The sequence below is a fragment of the Streptopelia decaocto genome, assembly GCF_964273445.1.
Source record: "Streptopelia decaocto genome assembly, chromosome: 2".
In the NCBI taxonomy this organism is placed as follows: Eukaryota; Metazoa; Chordata; class Aves; order Columbiformes; family Columbidae; genus Streptopelia; species Streptopelia decaocto.
Genome location: NC_138655.1, coordinates 75,360 through 100,136, shown reverse-complemented (window position 1 = coordinate 100,136; position 24,777 = coordinate 75,360). Strand labels below are relative to the sequence as shown.

The 24,777-nt window shown below is 52.7% G+C and overlaps 1 protein-coding gene across 3 annotated transcripts; it reads right to left on the bottom strand.

The window, feature by feature from the left end:
* Nucleotides 1-293: 293 nt before the first annotated feature.
* On the bottom strand, nucleotides 294-24,777 carry MAPK15 (mitogen-activated protein kinase 15). Of its 3 annotated transcripts, XM_082045267.1 has the most exons (14): nucleotides 24,649-24,777; nucleotides 21,634-21,732; nucleotides 18,200-18,229; nucleotides 15,658-15,748; nucleotides 14,688-14,818; nucleotides 14,381-14,538; nucleotides 12,394-12,533; nucleotides 10,992-11,049; nucleotides 9,382-9,519; nucleotides 9,027-9,132; nucleotides 4,917-5,132; nucleotides 4,694-4,733; nucleotides 4,150-4,301; nucleotides 294-790 (listed from the first exon to the last, which is right to left on the bottom strand). In XM_082045267.1, the coding sequence occupies exons 1-14, from the start codon at nucleotides 24,715-24,717 to the stop codon at nucleotides 584-586; spliced, it is 1,635 nt and encodes a 544-aa protein (XP_081901393.1). In that variant the 5' UTR covers nucleotides 24,718-24,777; the 3' UTR covers nucleotides 294-583. The 3 variants fall into 3 exon arrangements, with proteins under 3 accessions (XP_081901393.1, XP_081901394.1, XP_081901395.1); XM_082045268.1 differs by lacking the exons at nucleotides 21,634-21,732; nucleotides 24,649-24,777 and adding an exon at nucleotides 18,325-18,429; XM_082045269.1 differs by lacking the exons at nucleotides 294-790; nucleotides 4,694-4,733 and having other exon boundaries at nucleotides 4,216-4,301; nucleotides 4,779-5,132.

Below are 24,777 nucleotides of genomic sequence, written 5' to 3'. Positions count from 1 at the left end.
TCCCGCTGCAGCCCGGGCTGCGGTTCGGCTCTGTCCGCCAGCACACAGCGCCGGCTCCTGTCCAGGTCTTCACCCCCAGCACCCCGAGTCCTTCTCCCGGGGCTGCTCTGCATCCCTCCACCCCAGCTGGACTGGGACCGGGGGTGCCCCGGCACAGGACCTGGGCCTTGCCCCTGTTGAACCCCATGAGGTTCATGTGGGCCCTGAATATGTCTTTGTATGTCTAAAGGCCCCGAATAGTCTGAATATGTGTAAATACACTCAAGCATCAGAAGATTGCAGGTTGGTGTATTTTTTTGCAATAATGCAGAGGAGGAATATGAGCTGACAGTATCCACTTTTATCACGGTGTGGGAGCAAATAGTGCACTGCCCTTGTCAGGTAGGACTGGAAGGCAAAGGGCTCAGATTTTCTCCCCTGTTGGTTTGTCCCGAGGAAAGTGGCACATTGTTCCTGCAGTGAATGAAGCTTGTCCCTGCAGCTGGGCCGTTAAATGCCTGTCACGTTTTGCCCTTGTTTGTGTCACCGGCTCGGTTAGGGACTGATGGGATGAGCTGTGCTCACCTCGTTAGAACGGCCACAATCACTGCTCCTGGCTTTGGGACGACTTCAGTATTGGGAGACTCTGCAGTGCAGATTTACATATGGTTCCATAGGCCTGGGAGTAACTGCCCATTGACGCTTTCGGGTCACCAGCAGCTCCCATATTCGCAGTAATCTGGAACATCTTTTTACTGGGCTTCAGAACGGGACAAACATCTTTGTTGTCAAACTGAGTATTTCTCGGATTCTGTGCAAGAAAGAAAAGCCAAGATAGTAACTTGTAGCCAGTTTTCTAAAATACAAACAAGGAACAACATATTTTGCTTCAGCTCAGGAGTAGGACAGATCACGAATGTTACATAAATAAGCAAACCAGACTGTTTGGTAAGATCAAGAATGGGATGGCGAGAATCATGTGAGAGAGGAGGTGTTAAGGACGAGCGTATCAAAAACGAACTGGTGGCACTGGAGTGAAAGTCTGTTTGGTTAGGATCTTGTTTTCAACAATAGTGAATGCTCTAAATAAATGTACTAAAGACCGATCATCATCATCATCATCGTCGTCCCCCAGTATGTCCTCCTGCCTTCTGCCAGACAAGGGCTTGGTGACTTTGAGTTGGAAGCTGCACGTGGGTACTGTGTTTATCAGCCCAGGTGAGGAAATGTTAATAATACATCAGCACATTGCAATACATGATACACCACAACACATCTGAATCTGCGGCTCAGGAGAGCGGGTGCACCGCAGTGCACACTTTGTGAGCCTCTGTAGTTATCCGTAAGGCGCGAGGTTCCACTCGCTGCTGTGGCGCTGGCCGCGTCGCGCCCGCCGCTGCAGGAGCCGCCTGGTCAAACGCTGCGCACGGGAGCTCTGACAGGACCCGACCGTGGGGCGCAGGGGGTGCGGAGCTCTGACAGGACCCAACCGTGGGGCGCAGGGGGTGCGGAGCTCTGACAGGACCCGACCGTGGGGCGCAGGGGGTGCGGAGCTCTGACAGGACACGACCGTGGGGCGCAGGGGGTGCGGAGCTCTGACAGGACCCGACCGTGGGGCGCAGGGGGTGCGGAGCTCTGACAGGACACGACCGTGGGGCGCAGGGGGTGCGGAGCTCTGACAGGACCCGACCGTGGGGCGCAGGGGGTGCGGAGCTCTGACAGGACCCGACCGTGGGGCGCAGGGGGTGCGGAGCTCTGACAGGACCCGACCGTGGGGCGCAGGGGGTGCGGAGCTCTGACAGGACCCGACCGTGGGGCGCAGGGGGTGCGGAGCTCTGACAGGACCCGACCGTGGGGCGCAGGGGGTGCGGAGCTCTGACAGGACCCGACCGTGGGGCGCAGGGGGTGCGGAGCTCTGACAGGACCCGACCGTGGGGCGCAGGGGGTGCGGAGCTCTGACAGGACACGACCGTGGGGCGCAGGGGGTGCGGAGCTCTGACAGGACCCGACCGTGGGGCGCAGGGGGTGCGGAGCTCTGACAGGACCCGACCGTGGGGCGCAGGGGGTGCGGAGCTCTGACAGGACCCGACCGTGGGGCACAGGGGGTGCGGAGCTCTGACAGGACCCGACCGTGGGGCGCAGGGGGTGCGGAGCTCTGACAGGACCCGACCGTGGGGCGCAGGGGGTGCGGAGCTCTGACAGGACACGACCGTGGGGCGCAGGGGGCGCAGCAGCTGGGGCAGCGCTGCTCAGCTCCTGCTCGGCTGAACAGCAACGACGGACAAGCCGACTTCACTTAACGTGAGATCAGCCAGAACGCTGGTGCCCTTCTGCCACCATGTCCTGTCTGTGATGCTCGCCAGCACTGGCCTCTCACGGGGCAAATACGCAGCACGGGGCATGCGCAGGGTGATCTTCTCCCCATTATGCTCTTCCAGTAACAGAAAGTTGGGCACAACTACCTAAAGATTCCTCAAAAGGCATTGTTCATATGTACAGCTGCACATGCAGCATCTCCACAACCTCATGTTGTGGAATAAATGTTTCCATATTTGCTCCACACTCGTGGAATAAATAGTTCCTCTCACTCTCAAAACATTTTGATTGAGATTCCAAAGCACAGGGGCTGAAAGATGGGTTGCAAGTGTGCACGTGGACATATTCAAAGTTGTGGCAATCCTGTCTCCTTTCAGCAGTAATTCAGACGTATTTCCGTGTCAATCACAACAGCTGGAGCAGCTACAGCAACAAGCAACAACAACTCAGCATTCCCGTGTGCGTGTGAGCAAGTCCCACCACAAACAAGTGAATCTGCAGTGTCACGAAAAGGGTGACCGGTGGTGCCTCTCTCCACATTCCTCCTGTGCCATAGCCTGCCTCTGATCACCCTCTGTTGGGAAGAGTCTCCTTGAGCTTGTGAGCAGACAAGGAGCTCAGGAAACACAACCCCTTCCCTGTGAGGGTGGATTCTGTGGAATTCTGTGAGGAAGCAGGGCCAAGGAAGCCATTTAAGAGCCCCATGAGGATACCAACTTCTACAGGGAAGTTCAGGCAGGAACAGGGAAGAGGAAGGAGCAGAGAGGAGAGGACTGAAACCTTCACAAAACCCGAACAAGCAGCAGCAATCCATTAGGCTGGTTCAAGAAGAGCTAGAGCCAACCTCCAGCTGAGTTTGGAACACCCAACAGTCTCAATCTGGCTAAAAAGGAATGCGCTGCCTTTGGACAGGACACACCATCACCGAAGATGGTGTAAAACAACTGATCCGTGATTCTCAAAGCCAAAGGGAGTTTTTGGTGCTGCTGACAATATGAACAGTGTGATCATCTGAAATGGTGTTCAAATCCTCACTTGTCTGAAGTGATAAAATCGAAAGCAGAATGGAGCCCCAAATTAGCCTAGATTTACAAAAGGGCTGTTTGCCTTCGTGCTCTCTAAAGCACCTACTTGCCATACTTAAATTCAACAGTAATTCCCAGAACTCCTGCATGAACCCAGAGGCGCAAAAATACTCGTGCTGCTCAGGTCACAGATGATCGCATGATTGAAAGACTGGGGTTACACTCAAAATCCCGCAGGTAAGCCAGCGTTTGTAAGCCCGCGCTAGCCAAAGATCAGCATTACGCAGGCGGGAGACGTGCGGTCTAATCACGGCCGTGCCTTTGGCATTTCCTGGTGGTTACTGCAGATGTTCTTCCTCCCAACGCTGCCTTGTGCACAGAGCTTAATGCAAACCTCATGAGTAGCCAAAATACCTGAAATGCAGGTACAGCAAGACTGAAGACTGCAATACGCAAGTTTCTACATGAATTCACCCCGTGTTAGAGGCAAGTTATGTCTCATTATTTCCCCTACTAGCAAAAACTCTTCACTTAGCACACTGTTCCGCTCTCTAGTAAAGGGAACATGCTCTGTCCAAGCCCAAGTGCCTTATCAAACTAGGTTACTGGTACCATTTGACTGACACCATGTACACGCAACAAAATTGCAGCGTATCTTTGTCATAAGTAATTTTAACTGATAAAGATCTATTAATTTAGTCACTCACAGAGCAGCAGACCTTGCCTCTCATTACGTATCTTCACGCTGCATGTTAAGGTATTCCGTGTCTGTATCACTTTGGTCCCTGGAAAGCTAAGGGTGTTGTTTCCCGGCAGCACTGCTACTCACGTTAGGAGGGTTCTGAACACCTGCAGGAGGCAGCCGAGCATTTGCGCTTGTCCGTGTGATTTGTCCCTCCGGTCTCCTGTTGTTGGAGATTCTGGTCTGTTGGGAAGGTGGTGCAGAACCGTTCCTGATCTCAGCACCAGAATTTACTTTACCTACACGAGGGAAAGCAGGAAAATCGTGAGGACGCAGAACACCCTGACCGGGGCAGGGACAGAACATAAAGCCGAGTCGGCTCTGCCACCTCGCTCCATCTCACAATATGGGAATACAATCAATGGAGTGGCAAACAAAACAGCTCAAAAGGGCCTGGGAAAGGATAACAGCGAAGAGAAAACAGAAAGGAACACAGAGTCAGAACTGGGGCAGGAAAGGGCTAAACAGAACGTCATATGCTCAAAACTCATCTACCAGTGTTTTGTTCCTCCCGCACTTTCACCTCCTCGTTCTGCCGTGTGAATTCCCCCGACTCCTCCTCCCGCCCGGTCTCCTCTCCCCCCGCGCTCAGCCCCGCGCGGTCCCATCCCGCGCAGCAGGCGGTACGTACACCCAGCGGCGTGCGCGGCGGGGCTGTGCACCGCGCTGCTCCTCTCCCCCCCGCGCTCCCATCCCGCGCGGCGGGCGGTACGTACACCCAGCGGCGTGCGCGGCGGGGCTGTGCACCGCGCTGCTCCTCTCCCCCCGCGCTCAGCCCCGCGCGGTCCCATCCCGCGCGGCGGGCGGTACGTACACGCAGCGGCGTGCGTGGCGCGGTTGTACACCACGCTGCTGTCCGACCGCCGGCACCGCGCTCCCGCCGGCGCGGCCCCCGCGCCCCCCGCGCGCACAGGGGGCGCCAGCGGCGCCGGCTCGCCCCGCCCGCTCCCGCCGGGCCCCCGCGCGGGACCGGGAGCGGGAGCGCGTGCGCTGGGTCCGCACTGGCCCGGTCCGGTGTCTTCTCTGGGCAGCCGCTCCTCCGGACGGCCACGGGATTTCTTCTGGATGATCTGCGGGAGGGAGGACGCGGTCAGATGGAACACAGCTACACCGCGGAGGAACACACACGCAGCCAAAGAGAAGCACTCGCAAGTAACTGCCATGTGTTTCACAGAACAGGTAAAAAGTGTCATTTTAAAATTAATTTAGGGTTGGAAAGAAAATAGAAATAATATCATCAGTGGAAAGAAAGAATAGGCTGAAGCATTAAGAAAAAAGATGGGATGAACAAGCAATTTCCATATATCCTGAGGGAGAACATCACTAAATAAAATGTGCATGAGCCTTGGAAAAGACAGAATCTATGAGCCCAAAAGGTTAACACCATGTTGTTTCTTACCATCTCCTTCTAGAACTTCGCAAAGCTTATTTTTTAATGGTCAAACAACACTCATTCCAGTTAGTTCACAATTATCTCTCATCAACCTCTCCATGCCACTATCAGCAACAGGAGCCTTGCTGAGGTCCCGGGTGCTGGTGCACGGTCTGTAACCACAGCGGTCCCGAACCGGACACCCCATCAGTGGGATCATTCAAACTGTTCACTGGTTTCCTGCCCTTGTTCCTCGGTTATCTGAGACCGGTCTACTGACATTTAGAACACCTTTTCTACCCACGCAAGTACCCATTTCACTGACTGATCTGCTCTGTCATAGTCGTTTGTCTGTTTCCTTCTATTAAAGACCTTAAAAGAAATTTTAAGTAGGTTCAAGTTTTTTAATTCAATTTTACTTTTCGTTCTTCGATTTTAATTGCTGTTAGTAGAAGCAAGAACACTTTTCCTCTCTGTCGGGGAAGGTGGGCGCCCTTACCAGTCTTTCTCAGCCTTGGATTTTCTGATCTCTAAGCTTCCTTTTCAATCTTCTCTTCCCACTGTCATTCTCTTCAACCCCTGTTTTACTGCATTTACATTCCAGCTCCTGCACCTCTCACCATCTTCCAGCTCCTTTGCCTCAAAACATGGCATTTACATGATTTCTTTCACTGTTGGAAGGGGGAAAAAACCCAAACTAAGCCAAAACCAACTTCTCCTTCTGAAGGTTTGATTTACTGCCATTTTTGCTGCTCCTCATATTTCCTTGTTGGAGCGTTCACTTGGCGGCGTTTAACCTTATGAGGTTCACACCAGCCCACTTGTTGAGCTTGCCCAGGTCCCTCTGGGTGGCCTCCTGTCCCTCTGGCTGGCCTCCTGTCCCTCTGGACGGCATCCTGTCCCTCTGGATGGCACCCAGGTCCCTCTGGCTAGCCTCCTGTCCCTCTGGATGGCACCCAGGTCCCTCTGGCTAGCCTCCTGTCCCTCTGGCTGGCCTCCTGTCCCTCTGGATGGCACCCAGGTCCCTCTGGACGGCATCCTGTCCCTCTGGACGGCACCGTGCCCCTCGGGTGTGCCTCTGCAAACCTGCTGAGGCTGCGATCAGTCCCACTGTCTACAGGGAGGGTCCAGCTTTTTATCTTCCCCGGTGTGAACCGTGGGGTGTCCTGCGCAGGGGCAGGAGCTGGACTCAGTGATCCTTGTGGGTTCCTTCCAACTCAGGACATTCTATGATTCTATGATTTTCTTTTGATCTTTCTGCATATACTAAATGGCATCAAAAGCACAATCTTTCCTTTTCCCTCTATGACTAAACATTTTGCATAAGCTCCTTTAAATTTATTTGCTTGATTATTGCACTGTATCCTGATTTTTCAAGTCCTACTATTTCCCCCTGTTAGTGCATTCAGATTATGGCTCCTAAAACATCACTGTCCTTTATTATTAGCACTTCAGCTACACTGATGCTTCACTTGCTCTTCCTCCTCTGTTCACTAGTTACTCCGAAATGCGATAGCTCCGTGTGCGTGGTGCAGCACACAATGGTGCTGGACTGCGCTCCAGCAAAAACCCTCAGTGGGTTGGGTTGGGTGACAACAACTTGTGTGCACAACCCAGTGCAGCTCAGAACGACACCGGCAGGACGGGGACCCCAAACAGCGCTCTGTGGGGCCACCCTGGCCCAGGAGCCGCCAGCCCAGCAAGGCTGAGAGGGGCACAGGGATGCACTGTGGCAGCTGGAAACCAAACCAAGGGCTTCTCAACAACTTCCCAGGGGTGTCCCAGCACAGACATTGGCCCACTGTCCAGCTATGAAACTCATCACAAAGAATCGTCAGGATTTCTCTGGATCACCTTTTAGATGAAGGGAGGCAGGGGTGGCGGGGAGCAGGGACGTGGAGGATGCTGCCTAGGGGTTAGACACATTATGGGATGCAGGGAAAAGCCACTGGGATAACACAGGACTTATGTGATGCTTAGGGTAGGAACCAAAAGCAGGAAAAGAAAGGGGTTTATGTGATTTGGGGAGGAACGAGTGTGGGAAATAGGGGGTAAGAGGAATACAAGCGGTCAGTTGTGTAAATAGGTGGCAGGTCAATTGTCTGCCCATGCCCTGCACCTGACCAGTGCAGTCTGATCTATCTTACTAAACTCCTGTCTGTTTCCTGGCTGGCTGTTGTGTCCGCATGTGTGTACGTAGGTGTGAGTGCCAGCACCGCAGCCGGGTCACGGGCCAGAGGGCCGGTGTGTCCACGGCAGCCGCAGAGCCCAGCGAGCCCGTGAGCGCCGGCAAAGACCAGGTCGGACCGGTACCAGGTGAGCAGGTCAGTGCCCAGGCCGAGGGGCTGAGTGGGGCTGCAGGTGCCAGCTCCGGCTGTGAGGGCACCCGTGTCACTCTGGTGGTGTGGGTGGGACGGGCAGACATGCCCACGGGTCCCAGAAAGCCCTGGCCATCCGTTTGCCTGCAGGCGTCCGCGATGGCCTGTACAGCGACCGGAGCGGGGCTGCGGCACTGGGGCTGTGTATCCGAGCGAGGAGACCGGCGCAGCCCGCGGCCCGGCGGGCCGAGCGCCCGAGAGCAGCTCCGCGGGATCCGCCCCGCGTGTCCGTGCGCGGCCCGGCGGGCCGAGCGCCCGAGAGCAGCTCCGCGGGATCCGCCCCGCGTGTCCGTGCGCAGCCCGCGGGCCGAGCGCCCGAGAGCAGCTCCGCGGGATCCGCCCCGCGTGTCCGTGCGCAGCCCGCGGGCCGAGCGCCCGAGAGCAGCTCCGCGGGATCCGCCCCGCGTGTCCGTGCGCAGCCCGCGGGCCGAGCGCCCGAGAGCAGCTCCGCGGGATCCGCCCCGCGTGTGCGTGCGCAGCCCGCGGGCCGAGCGCCCGAGAGCAGCTCCGCGGGATCCGCCCCGCGTGTCCGTGCGCAGCCCGCGGGCCGAGCGCCCGAGAGCAGCTCCGCGGGATCCGCCCCGCGTGTGCGTGCGCAGCCCGCGGGCCGAGCGCCCGAGAGCAGCTCCGCGGGATCCGCCCTGCGTGTCCGTGCGCAGCCCGCGGGCCGAGCGCCCGAGAGCAGCTCCGCGGGATCCGCCCCGCGTGTCCGTGCGCAGCCCACGAGCGCGCTGCCCCCGCTCAGCCAGAGAACGGAGCAGGATGAGGCCGCCGCTGCCTGTGCCTGTGTGAGCGCTCTGAGCGCCTGCTGTGGTCCACGTGCCCAGCCACGTACACGTGTGTGTACACAGTGAGCACGGTTCCTGTGTGCCGACTAGGGGCACACACATCGTGCTCCCGGCTGGACCCAGGACAGGAGCGGCAGCAGCGTCACCTCTCTCCGACTGTTGGATTCAGCACAACACGTTTCCCTCCAACAGTCTGCCTCAGACATCACGCTTTGCAGCCTTCTCCCAGTGGGGATATAAAGACATCTCAACAATTACCACAGTGTGGAACTGACTGACAGAGGCACCAAGATGTACCTGTAAGACAGGGATGGGAAGCCTAGGGGAATGCACATAGAAGAAAATGAGAGAATTCAGTAAGTGTGTGCAAGAACGGCAGGTTACCTGGAGGATCAGGATTTTGGAAAACAGGATAAGAGAAAGTACCTCATATAATTTATTTCGATATTCTGCCACAGACAGCTGGACATCATCAGCTAAAGGAAGAATCACATCATGGTCCAGAGAGGGCTCCCTGGCGGGACAGTGAAACCTAAGGAGGTGATAACACAGAATGCAATTCACTGAGACTGAAAACAGCACTACAGATTAATATTATGTTCAAAAGGATTGTCAAATCATCTAGCGTGACCTCTGGCGTAAAAAAGGGGTTAGAGGAAATCAAGAATTAGCTTTGCCATTTTTTTTTTTCTGTCAGGCATATAAAGAGAAATCGTGCCAAGAGCAGGTCTGTAACATCTCAGAAGACATGGGGGAAACTGCACATTGGTATTGCGCTCACCTTTTCACATACGGATGCTGCAGAGCCTCCTCTGCCGTGAGCCGTTTATCAGGGTTAAATACTAGAAGTTTCTTCAGAAGATCCAAGGCAGGCAGTGGAGTAGACGATGGCAAAATCTCCTCCAGTGTTACTCGCTGCCTAGAAGTCAGAGAGCAGGGGTAACTAGTATGAATTCCTGTCTAACACACTCCAATCAGGCCTATTGTGATGTCCAGCCCCTCTGTCCCCTTGCTGGGTGCCAAAAAGGACTCTGGTGGGTTGACCCCAGCTGAGACCCCCATCCTGTCACTCACTCTCTCCCCTCAGTGGGACGGGGGAGAGAACTGGAAGGGCAAAAGCAAGAAAACCTCAGGGTTAATACAGACGGTTCAATAAGTGGACAGGAGAAAAAAAATGAAAAATGGAGGAAAAAAATATATATATGTGCAAAAGCAACGATTTACCCCCAGCAGCCCAGTACTCAGCGGCATCCAAGCAACAGCCCCTCGGGAGCGGTTCCTCCCCACGGCGGTTCTGTTGCTGAGCGTGACGTGCGCTGCACGAGCGCCCCTCCGGTCCCAGCCGTGCCCCCGCTCTCCCGCCAGCAGCGCTGCGCCGCTGGTGTCAAACAGGGAATGAACTCCCTCCTAACCGAGCCCAGCACAGGCGCACAGCAAGAGGACGGGAAGCAGCATTCTCCAGCTGCACCACGGGAAACTCCTCTGGGCTATCGTGGCCGTGCGCTCCCCCTAGAAAAGGTCAGACGCGCGGTGCCGACAGTCGGATCGGCAGGGACAGAGGGTCTCGGCTCCTCAGCTGCCTGGCACAGATTGACACTGGAACCCTGGCACCCCTGAATGAAAGGGGATAATGCCCCAGGACGCCAACTGAAGAAGATGTCAGAAGACAGCGTGAAAACACATACGGTGTTCATGTGAACAGCAAGGGACCTGCTAAAGCCTATGGTTCGAGCCACCCTAACCTAAACCTATAAAAACATAGCGGTAAACATTCAGAGAACTCGTACCACACACAGCGGGGCTGTGCCTATTGCGGACTCCCCTGCGGGAACAGATGCCACTAGTGTCATGACAGATACGAGCAGAGAACACTTAGAGACTGCTGCGTAATTTGCTATGGCCACAAGACAGCCTAAAAGCATTAAGTTTACTAATGTTTACTAAGTAGGTTTGTAACAAATGCAGGATTATGTGGTAGTGTGTGCACACAACTGCGGGATCCAGAAGAACCACGAGAGGTATATGGAAAAAGCCCATCACAGTGAGCGTTGTTAAGCAGCTGGAACGAGGCTGTCAGACTGAACCAATGACATCAGATACCCAAATGACTCACGATAGGAACGTGTTCTGATCCTGAGAAAGCACACACGACAATAGCCTGGAACGCAGGCCCAGCCTAATTTAGTTTTGTCATTCCCACATTATGTCATTGCTCTTCTTATCTCTTTTTCTCTTCTGTAAAGTTCACACCTCTCCTCCAGGATGGGTGAATGTGCAGAGAGCAGAAATCACTTCCACCCGTGGACACCGAAGGTGAACTCCAGGGGAACATTTTGTCACCATCACACAGTAAACTGTTGACCTCTGAGACACCGAACACACAAGGCTTACCCGCAACTCATGCAGTTAACAATCGAGGCCCTGTAATCTGACTGCATAGCCAAAATATCTGCAATAATGAAAAGATACTGTTAAGATCAGCATTACCAGACCTACACGGTATATGAAGGAAAGCAAATATTTGATATTAGCACAGGAAATTATCCTAATAAAACTCAATAGGAGATCTTATAGAGCCGGATGGAGTAATGACTTAGAATTTCCTAAGGTGACTTTCTCGGTTCCTATTGGCTCTATCACAGAGTTCATAGACCTGCACTCTTACACTCACACATGCAGAAGCACCAAGATACCTGAGGCCAGACGATCTGGCCAGGGTCACTAGTGTGGGACACAAAGAACAAGGGACACCAGCTATAGATCTCGTCACATCCTCAGGGGCTCCTCTTGGCTGGTGACAATGACCTGTTTTCTGAACAGACCTGTCACAGTCTCAAAGAGTCAACAGTTGCTATGGAATGGATATTGTTTCTCCGATCCCCATCAATCCTACGCAAAGCTGCTGCTCACAGGTTGGCTTTCCTTGCTTGCAATGATGTTCTGAACAGTGTCTACGCCTGCGATTCACCGCAGCCCTGCAGCCGCTGTCCTGCGGGGGGACACGGGACCCTCTGCTAACGCCTCGTTAGTCTCGGAATGCAGACCCGGTTACCGCATTATCGACGGGTTCCTCGATTCTCCTGCTGAGAACAGAGCAGCAGTTCTGTTATTGGCGCTGCCTGTTCTTCTGACACCCGTGTCGGTGTTTACACACGCACGTTTTCATTCAGATGTCATTCACGCCAACCCAATCTCTAATAAAAACTATTAATAAACGTAAGCTTGAGAGGAATCCTCCAAACTGCAACGTCCTTAAACTGAAGGTAGTAATTTTTCTAAAACCTATTTGCTAGCTCAGTTAGAACACACCAACCTGTTGTAAAAGTGTGTGGGTTGTTAGACTGGAAACCACAGAAGACAATAATAATAATGATAACAATCCCTTTTGGATTTAACATGTGTTTACTCCAGCTTTCACCTCTGTGTTTACACTTCCAGACCAAAAAACCACAAAAAAGTCCAATTTACCTTTATTGTGCACGTCCCACTGAAGTATGATACTCTGTTTTAAACTGATATGCCCTTAGAAATCTCAGAAATGCCTTGACGGCCTGGTTCTTGTTGCCCATCTGATCAAGTACGGGGTCACTTTCCTCTGGCTCTGACAGTTCACAGCTCAGTCTGTAACTTCCCTGGCAGACGTGGGGTCACTTTCCTCTGGCTCTGACAGTTCACAGCTCAGTCTGTAACTTCCCTGGCAGACGTCGGAGGGACCGCCGGAGACCCCGGCCCAGCGGGGCCGCTTGCTCCCCCCCGCCCGTCTCTGACCCCCGCGAAGGGCCCCAGCGCCCACCTTCCGGGGACGGGGCGGGAACGACCCTCAGGATCCGCTCGATTTGATTCACTGTCGACGTGCCGGGAAAAAGCGGCTTCCCCAGCAGCAGCTCCCCCAGAATGCAGCCAATGCTCCACATGTCCACGCCTTTGGTGTAACTACGAACAACAACACAGAGTTGGGACTGAATCAAGCAAACACTTTTCTGTACCCAGCATCCACATCGTCTGCATTAGCTTATTTTGCTAGAAAAACTAGCTTGGTGACTCCCTGAATAAGGATGCTCGCAGGTTTTAACTATGAAGTGAATGAGATTTGGGAATTGTGGAACTGGCAAGAAAGGAGATTTATCCTACTGAAACTCCACAGTAGGAAACCATAAGAGGAAATGTATTACAGGTAAATGACAGGACAAAGTAAAAGATACTTTTCATATGACCAAGAGTGAAGACACAAGCTGCCCTTTGGAAACAACTGGCTTTTCAGGGCATAACGCAGACACAAAGTAGGTGCAATTACCTGCGCAAGGTAAACGCCAAACAGTGGGTAAGTGACAATGTGCAAAACATCCCCATTTCAAATCTGGGATACTAACCAAACCTTATTTAATTTCCTTTATGATCAATAAGATCTCGTGTACTTAACTGAAAAAAGGACTAAGCCTAACTAACATGCAGCTGATTTAACAGTTTATTTCAGAATATTTTCTGAAGGTCTATCAAAAAACTCTCCTTAAATTTGGAGAAGACGACTAAGGCACTCAACCAAATTCCATAAAGATGCAAATTTAAGGTTAGAGAGAATAAGTGTAGTGAAGAAAGGGTGACAAATAGATGAGCTGATTGATAATGTATGCAAATGGACAGTGTAAGGAGCCAGAAAGGAAAGAAACATGTAATGAGACGTTTTTGTGTTGCAGAACTGACTTCTAAATGTATATTGAGCAAGCAGACTGCTGACTGACACTGCATCTGCTGACTGACACTGCATCTGCTGACTGACACGGCATCTGGTGACGTGACATTGCATCTGCTGACTGACACGGCATCTGCTGACTGACACTGCATCTGCTGACTGACACGGCATCTGCTGACTGACACTGCATCTGGTGACGTGACATTGCATCTGCTGACTGACACTGCATCTGGTGACGTGACACTGCATCTGCTGACTGACACTGCATCTGGTGACGTGACATTGCATCTGGTGACGTGACACTGCATCTGGTGACTGACACTGCATCTGGTGACGTGACATTGCATCTGCTGACTGACACTGCATCTGCTGACTGACACTGCATCTGGTGACGTGACATTGCATCTGCTGACTGACACTGCATCTGGTGACGTGACACTGCATCTGCTGACTGACACTGCATCTGCTGACTGACACTGCATCTGGTGACGTGACACTGCATCTGCTGACTGACACTGCATCTGGTGACGTGACATTGCATCTGGTGACGTGACACTGCATCTGGTGACGTGACACTGCATCTGCTGACTGACACTGCATCTGGTGACGTGACATTGCATCTGGTGACGTGACACTGCATCTGGTGACTGACACTGCATCTGGTGACGTGACATTGCATCTGCTGACTGACACTGCATCTGCTGACTGACACTGCATCTGGTGACGTGACATTGCATCTGCTGACTGACACTGCATCTGCTGACTGACACTGCATCTGGTGACGTGACATTGCATCTGCTGACTGACACTGCATCTGGTGACGTGACACTGCATCTGCTGACTGACACTGCATCTGCTGACTGACACTGCATCTGGTGACGTGACATTGCATCTGGTGACGTGACATTGCATCTGGTGACGTGACACTGCATCTGGTGACTGACACTGCATCTGCTGACTGACACTGCATCTGCTGACTGACACTGCATCTGGTGACTGACACGGCATCTGGTGCCATCTCAAACGAAACGGTTCCAGACCTCCAGACAACCGATTCCCCGGCGCAGAGCCAGAGCCCCCCCGCGGTCACCTGCGCGAGGACAGCAGCACCTCGGGCGCGCGGTACCAGCGCGTGGCCACGTACTCGGTGAGGGCGGCGGCGCCGCCCCCGTTGCGCCGCAGCGCGCGCGCCAGCCCGAAGTCGCAGAGCTTCACGCGGCACTCGGCGTCCAGCAGCACGTTGGACGGCTGGAGGGGACAGGAGACAAACGGCTCTGTACGCTCTGAACGGCACATTATCATCACGGCTCTTTACTAGTTTCATTCTGTTCATACTTCTCCATTTAGTGTCTAGCAGAAAACGCGAGTGAAAGGTAAAGACTGTGACTGAAATGTACCTTCTGATCCCTGTGGATGACATTTCCTGAGTGGATGAACTTAGTTGCCTTCAGGAGCTGGTAGAGAATGTAACACTTGTGGATATCCTTCAGCAAGTTCCCCTTCTTAATCACAGCATGCAAATCCGTCTCTGTAACACATTCCATCAGTACCACGCCGACAGCAGCAGGGATTACCAGGCTGTGAGCGCAGGCTCCTCGAAGCAGGGCCGGAACAAGCCGCTGTCCACACTGCAGCGCTGCGGGTGCACCCTCACAGCAGGGATTACCAGGCTGTGAACGCAGGCTCCTCGAAGCAGGGCCGGCACTGTCCACACTGCAGCGCTGCGGGTGCACCCTCACAGCAGGGATCACCAGGCTGTGGACGCAGGCTCCTCGAAGCAGGGCCGGCACTGTCCACACTGCAGCGCTGCGGGTGCACCCTCAGCAGCAGTCAACACTGTAATCACTAACGGCTGCAATCTCTCCGTGCTATCAGGCTGACGCGCAGCTCATGCTGCAGCAGCCCTTCTGTTATTGCACACTTCTGTTACAATAAAATCACAGTCTTTTCCATTTGCAACTCTCTGTCTCTATGAGCCTTCCAGTTGTTGCTCACTGTTGTCTTTCCTTGATCTCAACCACACAGTTCTCATATAATTATTACTCTCTTTAAAGTTTCATTGCTATTCCCACCTAATCAGAACCCCACGTGTTCTGCTCCTACTTACACGTCTGCTCAACATGAACATTCACGCAAGGCACCGACACACGACACCAGAGCAGGGACAGCTCACGCGAGAGGCTGAATTACACGTCTGCTCAACATGAACATTCACGCAAGGCACCGACACACGACACCAGAGCAGGGACAGCTCACGCGAGAGGCTGAATTACACGTCTGCTCAACATGAACATTCACGCAAGGCACCAACACACGACACCAGAGCAGGGACAGCTCACGCGAGAGGCCGGAGCGGCGCAGGCTCACCCATGGACTCGAAGACGAGGTAGATGTCCCTGTCGTTCTGCGCCCGGATCACGTCAAGCAGCTTGATGATATTGGGATGTTCTCCGAATTCCTGCAGAGGGAAGAGACCCAGCTGTCAAAATCAGGTGTCTTGCTTGTGAACCATGAAAGAGGACAGGAACCTATTTCATTTTGTGTTACTGGCTAGAACAAATATTAACATGCTATTTCCTTTGCTAGGTTTCTACTGGAATAAATAAAAAGGATTTAAGCTTGTTCTACAGTATGAAAAAAAAAATGTCTACTGCCTGAGACATTAGTTCTGAAAACCCCTCTAGAGCATTTGTGGATAAAATCCAGTCAATTTGGGTACGTTGTACTTCCTACTGAAGGCAAAGAATTATTGTGGCAGTGAAAACAGAACAAAGTTGCCATCAACATTCATGATTAAAAACCCCAATGAACCAGAAAGTGTCTGTCTGAGGGGAGGCTGCAGCACCGTGCAGGCGGCGTTGGTCGGACTGCGATGGGACACCAGGCAGCAGATGCCAATACAGATCCCTTAAACCGAGTTCTGCCCTCGTGTGCACCGACAATAGTGCCACGACGGTTCACTTCATGCTCAGCTGAGGACACTGTGAATGCTTCACAATGTACCAGCACCTTCATGAGCCCTGAGCATAGAATTATCAACAGCTGTGCCATAAAATCTGTGCTGGCATCTAAAATACATACATTATTTTTTTGTTATTTGAACCAGTAATATAGACTCTTCATCAAGTTCCATCACAAATTCAGTTACAAACAGCATCAAAATCACCATATTAAGCTATGTCCAGCAGCCCTACAACAGCATCACCTGCACAGACCCCGAGGCCAAGACAAAAATTGGCTATAATGTACCACAAAGCAGCACACGCGCCCGGGCAGCCCACGAACACGCCTCATGGAGCAGGAGCACACCGGCCGGCCACCAGACGCCTTCGTCATTGTTCTGAGGACAATACTCAGAATACCTACCCAAGTAACCTCAACCAGGTGTTCACCCAAAAGGGCTGTTTTTCCAGAGATGCAGGTCAGTCCTGGCAGTGTTACTTGAGCATTGTTTAAGAACTCACTCCGCACTGGAGGAAAACCCCCTTGTCTCACACTGTGTTGCACTGGAATTTATATCAGGAAGTTATACAAGAGTTCCAGTCTGTACAGAAAAGCCAACCTGCCTTGCAAACAATCCTGTCAGAGCCAGGCCTGCTTATCTCTGCTCTCGCTAAAGCAGCTACCAAAACTGACATTCCGAAATGTGGCCCAAAACGCACCAAATGGCTCTACAGCTATAGAGAATAATGAACACGAAACCTCCAAACAGCGTAACAGCCAGCATACTACGTATCACTCAGATGTCACCAAAACGCCCCAATTCTACATCAGTACTCTCAGTCAGAATGAACTTCATCTAGTCCATCAAATGCCCTTATGATGAGCGGACAGATCGCACTGAGCAATCACGCACAGGAGTTTGCTCGGTCAAGCAAATTAAGACAAACATTGAAAGAATATTTCTTGCATTTTTCCCTTTCTGATCTCAGTCCTGAACCTCACGAAAGAGGTATAGAATGTGTTCAAAAATAGGGGGGAACTAAAATTCTTAAGTGTATTTAGCACCAAAAGTCATGGAAGTGAGGGCTTAATGGCACATTAACCACCCTCCCCCACAATTACTCAACATCCTTCCCTTCTCCCAGCTCCTCCTCCACCCATCTGCTCCAAAGTGCTACAACTTCAGAGATGATCTGACTTACCCCTGTAATTAACTTCTAAGGAACCGCTCTCGTGTTTTAGCTGATAAGTTCGCGGCTTCTATTTCAGGCTTAAAGAATGATCAAAAAGTAAAAAACCCTCATCTCTTTATCACATCAACTTGGCAGTGTCAGGAAACAGCTCCTCCTGTGAGCCCTGGCTTATGTCCTCAGGAGGTCACAGTTATAACGGCATTATCACTGTTCAAAAACACTGATGCCGGCGGAGGGATGGACAGATAAGTTCAGTGGCACCGACAAGGTGATTCGGTGTAGTGTGCGGTCAGTTATAACAAAACAAGAGCAGCCGTAAGTAATTCCATACAGAACTTCCCTTTTGGTTTTGTTTTTATTATTTCCAATGGTCAAGTTGCTTCCCAGACGATGGAGGAAAAACCTTTTGGCGTGTAAATCTCTTCCACAGCCCGGCCCCCCTCTGAATCGCTGCGTTTAAACCCAAGAAAGCACTTTCTGCCCACAAAACAGTAAGACACGACGGAAAGTGCAAGTGTCTGCGGCGACCTAGAGCAGACATGCTGCCAGAAACGGTGCAAGAACAGGCCTGTCCCAATAGAGTCCCAGCTCCTCATCCCATTCGGCTGCTCCTGCCCCCTCAGGGACAGCCCGTCTGCCGAGGTGGCGCAGAACGTAAACACACAGAGTCGTTGGCACTGACCATTGCATCTCAGGAAAGAATGGGAAGAAAATACATTAACAGCTTCAGAGATAACTGCAAATCAGAGAGGAGGTGGGAAAATGGACATTACCTGCAGGAACATAATCTCTCGAAACGTTCTCTGGAAATAAACAAACAGACACAAGTTTACGATCACCTCAGCAAAATGACAGAGCAGAGTGCGGACTGCAACGTGGTGGTGAAACCCATTCTGACCTCTAAGGCAGCGGAAACCTGGCAGGCAGGCTGGGGAAAGGCAGCAGCCCCCCGGAAAGAGACACGTGTGCCCAGTGCAGATCACTGGAGAGTGACACGTGTGCTCTGTACAGATCACTGGAGAGTGACACGTGTGCCCAGTGCAGATCACTGGAGAGTGACACGTGTGCCCAGTGCAGATCACTGGAGAGTGACACGTGTGCTCTGTACAGATCACTGGAGAGTGACACGTGTGCCCAGTGCAGATCACTGGAGAGTGACACGTGTGCCCAGTGCAGATCACTGGAGAGTGACACGTGTGCTCTGTGCAGATCACTGGAGAGTGACACGTGTGCTCTGTGCAGATCACCGGAGAGTGACACGTGTGCCCAGTGCAGATCACTGGAGAGTGACACGTGTGCTCTGTGCAGATCACTGGAGAGTGACACGTGTGCTCTGTGCAGATCACTGGAGAGTGACACGTGTGCCCAGTGCAGATCACTGGAGAGTGACACGTGTGCTCTGTACAGATCACTGGAGAGTGACACGTGTGCCCAGTGCAGATCACTGGAGAGTGACACGTGTGCTCTGTGCAGATCACTGGAGAGTGACACGTGTGCTCTGTACAGATCACTGGAGAGTGACACGTGTGCTCTGTACAGATCACTGGAGAGTGACACGTGTGCCCAGTGCAGATCACTGGAGAGTGACACGTGTGCCCAGTGCAGATCACTGGAGAGTGACACGTGTGCTCTGTACAGATCACTGGAGAGTGACACGTGTGCTCTGTGCAGATCACTGGAGAGTGACACGTGTGCCCAGTGCAGATCACTGGAGAGTGACACGTGTGCTCTGTACAGATCACTGGAGAGTGACACGTGTGCCCAGTGCAGATCACTGGAGAGTGACACGTGCGCCCAGTGCAGATCACTGGAGAGTGACACGTGCGCCCAGTGCAGATCACCGGAGAGTGACACGTGTGCTCAGTGCAGATCACTGGAGAGTGACACGTGTGCTCTGTGCAGATCACTGGAGAGTGACACGTGTGCCCAGTGCAGATCACTGGAGAGTGACACGTGTGCTCAGTGCAGATCACTGGAGAGTGACACGTGTGCTCTGTGCAGATCACTGGAGAGTGACACGTGTGCTCTGTGCAGATCACTGGAGAGTGACACGTGTGCCCAGTGCAGATCACTGGAGAGTGACACGTGTGCCCAGTGCAGATCACTGGAGAGTGACACGTGTGCCCAGTGCAGATCACTGGAGAGTGACACGTGTGCTCTGTACAGATCACTGGAGAGTGACACGTGTGCCCAGTGCAGATCACTGGAGAGTGACACGTGTGCTCAGTGCAGATCACTGGAGAGTGACACGTGTGCTCTGTGCAGATCACTGGAGAGTGACACGTGTGCTCTGTGCAGATCACTGGAGAGTGACACGTGTGCCCAGTGCAGATCACTGGAGAGTGACACGTGTGCTCTGTACAGATCACTGGAGAGTGACACGTGTGCTCTGTGCAGATCACTGGAGAGTGACACGTGTGCCCAGTGCAGATCACTGGAGAGTGACACGTGTGCTCTGTGCAGATCACTGGAGAGTGACACGTGTGCCCAGTGCAGATCACCGGAGAGTGACACGTGTGCCCAGTGCAGATCACTGGAGAGTGACACGTGTGCCCAGTGCAGATCACCGGAGAGTGACACGTGTGCCCAGTGCAGATCACTGGAGAGTGACACGTGTGCTCTGTGCAGATCACTGGAGAGTGACACGTGTGCCCAGTGCAGATCACTGGAGAGTGACACGTGTGCCCAGTGCAGATCACTGGAGAGTGACACGTGTGCTCTGTGCAGATCACTGGAGAGTGACACGTGTGCTCTGTACAGATCACTGGAGAGTGACACGTGTGCCCAGTGCAGATCACCGGAGAGTGACACGTGTGCCCAGTGCAGATCACTGGAGAGTGACACGTGTGCTCTGTACAGATCACTGGAGAGTGACACGTGTGCTCTGTACAGATCACTGGAGAGTGACACGTGTGCCCAGTGCAGATCACTGGAGAGTGACACGTGTGCTCTGTGCAGATCACTGGAGAGTGACACGTGTGCTCTGTGCAGATCACTGGAGAGTGACACGTGTGCTCAGTGCAGATCACTGGAGAGTGACACGTGTGCCCAGTGCAGATCACCGGAGAGTGACACGTGTGCTCTGTGCAGATCACCGGAGAGTGACACGTGTGCTCTGTGCAGATCACTGGAGAGTGACACGTGTGCCCAGTGCAGATCACTGGAGAGTGACACGTGTGCTCTGTACAGATCACTGGAGAGTGACACGTGTGCCCTGTGCAGATCACCGGAGAGTGACACGTGTGCTCTGTACAGATCACTGGAGAGTGACACGTGTGCCCAGTACAGATCACTGGAGAGTGACACGTGTGCTCTGTACAGATCACTGGAGAGTGACACGTGTGCCCAGTGCAGATCACTGGAGAGTGACACGTGTGCTCTGTACAGATCACTGGAGAGTGACACGTGTGCCCAGTGCAGATCACTGGAGAGTGACACGTGTGCTCTGTGCAGATCACTGGAGAGTGACACGTGTGCCCAGTGCAGATCACTGGAGAGTGACACGTGTGCCCAGTGCAGATCACTGGAGAGTGACACGTGTGCTCTGTGCAGATCACTGGAGAGTGACACGTGTGCCCAGTGCAGATCACCGGAGAGTGACACGTGTGCCCAGTGCAGATCACCGGAGAGTGACACGTGTGCCCAGTGCAGATCACTGGAGAGTGACACGTGTGCTCTGTGCAGATCACTGGAGAGTGACACGTGTGCTCAGTGCAGATCACTGGAGAGTGACACGTGTGCTCTGTACAGATCACTGGAGAGTGACACGTGTGCCCAGTGCAGATCACTGGAGAGTGACACGTGTGCTCTGTACAGATCACTGGAGAGTGACACGTGTGCCCAGTGCAGATCACTGGAGAGTGACACGTGTGCTCTGTGCAGATCACTGGAGAGTGACACGTGTGCTCTGTACAGATCACTGGAGAGTGACACGTGTGCTCTGTGCTCTGACACCGCAGCGTGACAGCAGGAATCAAACCGTGTGTGCCAATGAAGGGACTTGTTTCTCAGCAACATTACAGTATTTTGTAGATGCCATGATATACAATGCTTGACATACATTGCTCTGTTCTATCCTAATATATGTGTAGACCATATTATTACATGCATAATTGTCAAATAACTAACATCTTTCAGAGACATAAATCCTGAAAATATCTATGAATTCCCACCACATCTTCCAGGACATGTTAGAACGATTTCTCACCTGAGCATCTGTTCTGTTCCTGAAAGCATCAAAAATCTTCTTAACAGCAACTATTTCTCCTGTCCTGCGGTCAATGGCTTTCCATACAATGCCATAAGCCTGGGGAGACAAAAAGACAGATGAACAGGTTCAGACCTTCACTGTGGAAGCAGAATGTACTGAAGGAAGATGCAATCACCACTAGCTAGAGCAAAGAGAGATTAGGTCAGTGAGCAATACTTGGTTGAGTCAAGGACTAAGAACATCAAGACAGAGTCCAACCAAAGGTCCACACGGCCAGGCATCCTGGCCCCCAAAGCAGCCAGTGACAGATGTGCATGCTCATGAAGATCAGCAAGGCCCAGGTCCTGTGCCGGGGCACCCCCGGTCCCAGTCCAGCTGGGGTGGAGGGATGCAGAGCAGCCCCGGGAGAAGGACTCGGGGTGCTGGGGGTGAAGACCTGGACAGGAGCCGGCGCTGTGTGCTGGCGGACAGAGCCGAACCGCAGCCCGGGCTGCAGCGGGAGCAGCGTGTCCAGCGCTGGAGGGACGTGACTGTCCCCTCTGCTCTGTGACCCCGAGCTCTGCGTCCAGCCCTGGGGCCCAGCACCAGCCTGACATGGAGCTGTTGGAGCGGGACGGAGGAGGGACACGGGAATGGGCCGAGGGCTGAGCTCTGGGGAGAAAGGCTGAGACAGCTGGGGGGTCAGCCTGGGGGCTCGTGCAAAGGCTGGAGAGAGACTCTTGCCAAGGCCCATAGTGACAGTATTACAGAATCATAGAATCATTTGAGCTGGAAAAGACCCTTAAGATCATTGACTCCAACTGTAAACCCGACACTGCCAACTCCACCACTAAACCATGTCCCTAAGCGCCACATCTACGCGTCTTTTAAACACCTCCAGGGATGGTGACTCAACCAGTTCCCTGGGCAGCCTGTTCCAGCACCTGACAGCCCTTCGGGGAAGAAACTGTTCCTAACATCCAATCTAAATCTCCACTGGCACAACCTGAGGCCACTTCCCCTCGTCCTGTCACTTGTTACTTGGGAAAAAAGGAAAGAGACCAACAATGTACTGTTATAGCCCTTATATGAGACGCTTTATACTCTGTGCTTCCCGATGCACAGCAAAGGATCTGAATCGACACCCCAGGACACGCATGTTCTTGGGAAGTCTGCCTCAATGCTGCTGCCTGAGTACTTAACAATGAACATCACTTAGTATCACATATTTCAAATGTTTTACTTTGGATGAGCATTTCATAGAATCACAGGTGGTTTGGGTTGGGACATTCCCAGCCCCCAGTGCCCCCCCTGCCATGAGCAGGAACACTTGACCAGCTCCGGGTGCTCAGAGCCCGTCCAGCCTGGCCTGGGCTGTCTCAGGGATGGTTCAGCCACCACCTCTCTGGACAACCAGAGATGTTTAAAACAGGTGGTTAATCAGAGATGTTAATGTTTAAACATTAACTGCATTTCTGGGTGAGAAATAACCCAATTGTGCAGATATAAGGAGTATCCTAGAATATGGAAAGTTAAGATTCAAATCTATGTACCCTATAAATAAGAAAACTGGATCTGTACCACAAGGGAGACTGAGTAATCACCATTGGCAAGAATCACACAGCCATCCAGAATAGGGAGAGCACGAGTAGAAGTTCTTGTGCCCTAAACAGACATCAGGGCTTTTAATTAAACAAAAACAAAACCAAAACCAAAACAAGACAAAAAAAGCCCCAAACGACAGAAACCCAAACCCAACTCTTTGAGTTGCCTCCCTGTAGAGGAATAGCTTATTTCCTTTACTGCTGCACTTCTCAGCTCTATTTTTTGGGCAGTTCTCACCTGTTTCAGAGACTCCAAGAGTTTTTTTAAGTGCTCAGGTAAGTACGTCAGCTGTGTGCATGCAAGACACACCCAGAACTTTCTTAATACAAGAGGCAGTAACACCGATATTTAGGAGACTGGACCTGCTGGAGTCAGGAGCTCAACCAGCAGTTTTGGTAATGTCAGGGATGCCCAGGTGACGGGCCTGCAGCCACTATTAACGACTGAATGTGGTGGTAAAACAGTCTCCAAAGAGAACTCTCAAACACTTTGATTTCTCAGGTGAAACATTAACGTCATTCTGTTTGAAGAACCAAGCATGTTAGAGATGTAACATACTGTATTCGGTCAGAGGGAGAAAGCCAATAACAAGTAACAGGATGGCAGAAAACCTGGAGTGAGCTACAGCCGTAAGAAAGACCAGTGTGATTTCAAACGGAGAAAACAAACGTTGTCCTAGAGGATGAAGAAGAAAACGAGCCTCTCTCACGTGTCCCTCGCACATGAAGTTCTTAACTACCAGTATCAACACAAGCAAACGCTGGCAAACAGCTGCCAAACAGAACCGCGGACAACCCGGAGGGTTTAGACTCTGCCTGGGGAGAGGGGCTTAGAAAGCAACGTGGCCTCACCTGCAAAAATATGTAATTTTAGGTGGAAAAATATACTTGATGTGGCATAACACTTGAAGTAATGGGGTTATAGTACATGTGAAAGTATTTGGCAGGCACATACAGAATATACTTTGGGACTGGGATTAACTTCACTACAAACCAGGTGTACATGCGAGGTCAGTGCTTTGTGTGGCAGCTCTCCTGTAATTCCCAGGAAAAAAAAAAAAAAGATGGGGAATTGAAGGTATTTTCAGTTTCACATACTACAACTAACACTTGTTTTCCTCTGAAATTTGATTGTGAAACAACTCTATGAAATCACAGAAAGTTATCAGGCTGCGACTCATGACATTTTTCCCTCTCTCCAGCATCATAAACATCTCAAAGCGCAGTTTTCTCCAGCTCTATGAGCTCGCAGAGCTCCCGCACGGCCCGCGGCTCACACGGGCGGCAGCGCGTCCCCGCCGCCCGCTGCCGCGCGTCCCCGCCGCCCGCTGCCGCGCGTCCCCGCCGCCCGCTGCCGCGCGTCCCCGCCGCCCGCTGCCGCGCGTCCCCGCCGCCCGCTGCCGCGCTCCCGGGCCCGCCGAGGACTCACCCCCTTGCCCAGCCGCCTCTTGATCTCGTACTTCTGGGAAACCTGCGCCTCCACCTCCGGCTCGCTCATGGCGGGCCCCAGGCAGGCCCCGCACCGCACCGCACCGCACCGCACCGCACCGCACGGCCC